This window comes from Drosophila miranda, assembly GCF_003369915.1.
Source record: "Drosophila miranda strain MSH22 chromosome Y unlocalized genomic scaffold, D.miranda_PacBio2.1 Contig_Y1_pilon, whole genome shotgun sequence".
NCBI lineage: Eukaryota > Metazoa > Arthropoda > Insecta > Diptera > Drosophilidae > Drosophila > Drosophila miranda.
In genome coordinates, this window is record NW_022881603.1 from 10000245 (window position 1) to 10004549 (window position 4305).

Consider the following 4305-nt stretch of genomic DNA (forward strand, 5'->3'; position numbering starts at 1 on the left):
ACCTTCAAGTGGGCCACAAGTAGTCGTGACAGCCAGTGGCGAAACAGGAAAAAAAACGAAGAAGAACCCAACTGGCAGACATCAAAGGTTGTCTTGTCTTCGGCCCCAGTCGCTCTCCCAACAGCCTCTCACTCTCTCTCACTCGCTCTCTCCCTCAAGTGGGTCTGTGATGGGGGTCTGGTGCTTTTGGCAAAGTTTACGACAGCGCGATTAGCTCATGTCGTTTGTTTTGGCTTTTGTGAACTTTGTCTTTGTCTGCCAGCAGCTCAAGTGCAACCGCGGGGCGGAGGAAGGGGGCCAGCGGCGGACAGACTGCATTGGAATTGTAGCAGTGCAATGCTGGGAGACAAGTTTAATAAGATTCTCATTTCATTTGGGCCGCGGCCTTCGGTGTCTCACTCAAAGAAGTTTGCCAATTTTCGAAAAATTTTATCTGTTCCGTTGCGGTTTTCGGTTTTTAGGGTTTCTTTTCGTTTCGGTTCGGTTCAACCGAGTTTCAGTTTCAGTTCATTTGGGGGCCATCGAGTCATCGAGCTCGACTTGGGATGTAATTGAATTGAAAACTTTCGGTCTCAAGTCAATTTTCGCAATAAGGCCGCTGAAAGCCTTACACATGCTTTCTCCCTGGCAAAGTTGGATGCTCCATTTGATTGAGTTTTGCTTTGTACCATTTCAGGCAATGTGTTTGTTATAGCCGCCATCATATTGGAGCGAAATCTGCAGAACGTGGCCAATTATCTGGTGGCCTCGCTGGCCGTGGCCGATCTGTTTGTGGCCTGCCTGGTGATGCCCCTGGGAGCCGTGTACGAGGTAAGTAAGGTGCAGCACAAAGCAGTGGGGTATTTATTTAAGCACGCAAAAATTAGTTGAATGTTTAGTTAGCCGGCCTCATCAGCAGCTCAATGATCAGAAAGGGGAAAGGCAAACCTCAGAGGCGACTCCGTCGAGATGGGCAGGCGCAGCAGCCGCGCCTTGGTGCAGAGCTCCCTCTTAGTCATGCGGAACTTGGGCACCCTCATGTTCTGCTGGTAGAGACTCAGGACTCGCCAGCTGGGACTACGCATCACGTAGGCATAGCTGTAGTTTAACTGGAGAAAGTGCTGGATCATTGTATCCGTGTCCACGAGCCGCAAGCGATCAGCTAGACACCTTGGCAGACGATTCTTGAAGAAGATCTGCGGCACAGTCGGATCGTCGGTCATAATTCGGAGGCCACTGGCTCGCATTGTAGCCACATTCGTGATGCCTGGCTCAAAAAACCCCGAGGTTAGACTTGTGGCCAGGAAGCTCTGGGTAACGCTGATAAAGATGACCATCCCGAGCAATGAATACACTGGAACTCGATTCGGCACCACCAGACAAATCCTCGAATCTGTCAACATCTCGTCCACCAAATTAGCCACCACATCCACAATGCGACCGTCAGAGTGGTCCCCGATCTGATACACGGAGCTCTGCCGCCCCTCATTGGGCAGGATGTCCATGCTGGAATTCATGTAGGTCATGAACTCCCGCATTAAAATTCCCAAAGTGCCGCCAATAGAGATGTTTCCCCCTCCGGGCACGTTGCTGTCTCCCGTTGAGTTGAGCTAGAAAAGACAACTGGATGAACAGCCAGAGGTAACTGTAGCTGCTCTCAGAACTTACCCAATACACATTTGGCATATCGTTGGTGAAAACTGCTGTCGCGGGTCGTCAGCTTGTGGATGGTCATAGTTTTGGAGAGGTAATAGTATGTCCACGCCTCGTACTTGTTCTCTCTCCTGAAGATCAGAATAGAGCGGACAAAGTGCCGGCGATAGCACATGATGAAGAAGATTTGCATCTCTTCGTCCGTGAGATGCTGCAACTCCTCCTCATCCGTGGCTGGCCGATGGAAGAAGAGGAAAGTGGACCCTGTCCGACTGAGCAGAGTGTCATTGACGGCAGAAAGCGTGGGATCGCTCAGGCCAGTGAACAAAGTGATAACTATATTAGTAGCCTTCAGATAGTGACGGTTGAGGGGCCCCAAGTTCGATCCAACAACGTACAGGGGAGTGTTAAACTTCTCCATCAGGCGCTGCTGCAGCGAGGGCCTCAGATCCATGTGTCCCGTGAAGGTTATAAAGTTACGAACGCCAAAAAGACCCGCATATACATGGATTACTTCGAATAGGGTGCCGATATTCTCGTCCGCACTCTGCTTGGCCATTTCTCTGTGATGCTGGCACTTTTGTTGGCTGCTGGCCAAAAGGATGCCACCACTCCAGAGGCACAAACAGAGCCAGAGGATCCTCATGGTGGCTTTTTCAGACTGCGGCTGCTACTGTGTACTGGACCTCCGGCAGCCAGTTGACAATTTATAAAGCTTTCCCGACTGAAGTCCGAGTCCGAGTCCCAGTCCCTCCCTGTGTTTGCTTTGCTATTAGAAGCCATTACGTTTTACATTCTGTGAATTGCCACTCCAGCCCCCAAGCGTCAGTGTGTGGGTGGGAGCATCAAATTTAATAAGCCATCAGCTTTTATTGTCTATTTGACTAACCAACTTTATGGCCTCCTATCTCCCATCTCGTGTATACAGATCAGCCAGGGCTGGATACTCGGCCCGGAGCTGTGCGATATCTGGACCTCCTGCGATGTCCTCTGCTGCACTGCCTCCATTCTGCAATTGGTGGCCATTGCCGTGGATCGGTAAGTAATTACTTTGAGTCGCCACATACCCACCCGGCGTTTGATAAATTGCCTCAAAAGTCTACTTGTAAGTGGCGTGTAAGACAAGCCTTAAGCTCTGCCGCTCCCTCACCCTCTCACCATCTCTCTCACTCCCTATCTCTCTGTGATATGCGCGTGTGTGTGTGCCCAAGTTAAGCGAATCAATCAATCAAGTTTTTAACATGTCAAATCTCTTTACAAATCCACTTGGCAACAAGAACGTAATGTACGCAAAAAAATAAAGCCTAAACCGAACCTAAAACAGCACAAAAATAACTTGTAACCATTTGAGCCGAAACAAGTGGAAAATACCCTGTAGAAACACTCATATGAATGATGGAGAGAGATGGAGAGAGAAAAGAGTGCATTTAAAAGTTATTTGGTTATTTTTGGAGCCTCAAAGGAAGTTTATTTGCCAGAATCGAAACTTTGGCAAGAAGTTCCCCAATAAATCGACACACCCAAACATACACATCAACCATTTCCTTCCGCTCCAACCGCACTCTGCTCTGATGGCTCTATCAATTTAAAATATATATATACATATTCTCTGTGGTGGCATATGCCACAGATAGATGTACATATACTCGCATGCGAACATGGCTGGATGCATGCCATCAATCAATTTGTAGCAAACATTTCAATCAATCGATTAAAAAACAGAACGCAAAATGGCAAACAACAAATGTCAAGAGGGGCTGTGTGTTTTTGTGTGGAGGAATAGAGAAAAACGAATTGCATTTCGGCATTTCGAGTATTCCCTGGAAAAAGGGATACCGAAGAGAGAACGAGGCGACTCGCTGTCGATTCGAATGTAAATTTTATTGCCAAACATCCAGTGTCAGCTAATTTTCGTGCACTTGCCACCAATGAAAATGGCAGGGGCCCAAGGCTGGAGGGGTGAGGAGATATGGTAGTCCCTGGCTGGCAGTTTTACGGCCACTTAGCTGCAAGAATGCTGCAATTTTCCAATCGTCCCGCACAGCGTATACGTAATGCCGTTTGAATGAGCCCATGCCACCGATAGAGCGAGCGGGAGGAGCGACCATAGGACCCATGACACTTTTCCCACAGTGTTTTTAATGAACAATCAGATGCAAGGCATGGCAGAGGCCGAGCCCGAGCCCGAGGCAGAAGCAGAAGCAGGGCCCAGGGTCCGTGGCCGCACTGTAATTTCCAAAATGTTTGCTGCACTTGAGCGGCTAATTTCATTTTATTGAGGGCACTATCGGTCGGACCCGCTCCGGTCCTAACCAGAACTGTTCCGTTCCGCTCTGCTCTGCTCTGCTCTGTACAATGCTGTTTGAATTTCCCCCTTGAGCTGAAATTATATGGCCGCATTAATTGGCTAAGCTGATGGTCAATGCGGGCCAATTATTTCGCGGTTTCAATTAGAGCGCAGCCGGAGCGACCGAAGTGGCCATAAATAATGCAAGTCGCTTTCTTTGCCCCGTCTCTGTGGCACGAGTGCAGAGGTGAGCTATGGCGTATACGCAATATTTCGGATATGGGCCTCATTAAAATTCTGACCGAATTTATATTGGTTTTAACGACCAATGAACGCATTCGAAATGAAATGTTTTTACGGTCGGATGTTTGGATGTGAATTACATT

General features: G+C 48.5%; 1 protein-coding gene across 1 annotated transcript; it reads right to left on the reverse strand.

Moving 5' to 3' along the window:
- Positions 1–899: 899 nt before the first annotated feature.
- LOC117190427 lies at positions 900–2278 on the reverse strand. Its single transcript, XM_033395507.1, has 2 exons — positions 1655–2278; positions 900–1589 (listed from the first exon to the last, which is right to left on the reverse strand). The coding sequence occupies exons 1-2, from the start codon at positions 2276–2278 to the stop codon at positions 900–902; spliced, it is 1314 nt and encodes a 437-aa protein (XP_033251398.1).
- Positions 2279–4305: the final 2027 nt, after the last annotated feature.

Coding starts and splice junctions, on each gene's coding strand:
- LOC117190427 (XM_033395507.1), bottom strand. CDS start 2,278: ATGAGGATCCTCTGGCTCTGTTTGTGCCTCTGGAGTGGTGGCATCCTT. Junction 1,590..1,654: donor ACCAACGATATGCCAAATGT/GTATTGGGTAAG, acceptor TGTCTTTTCTAG/CTCAACTCAACGGGAGACAG.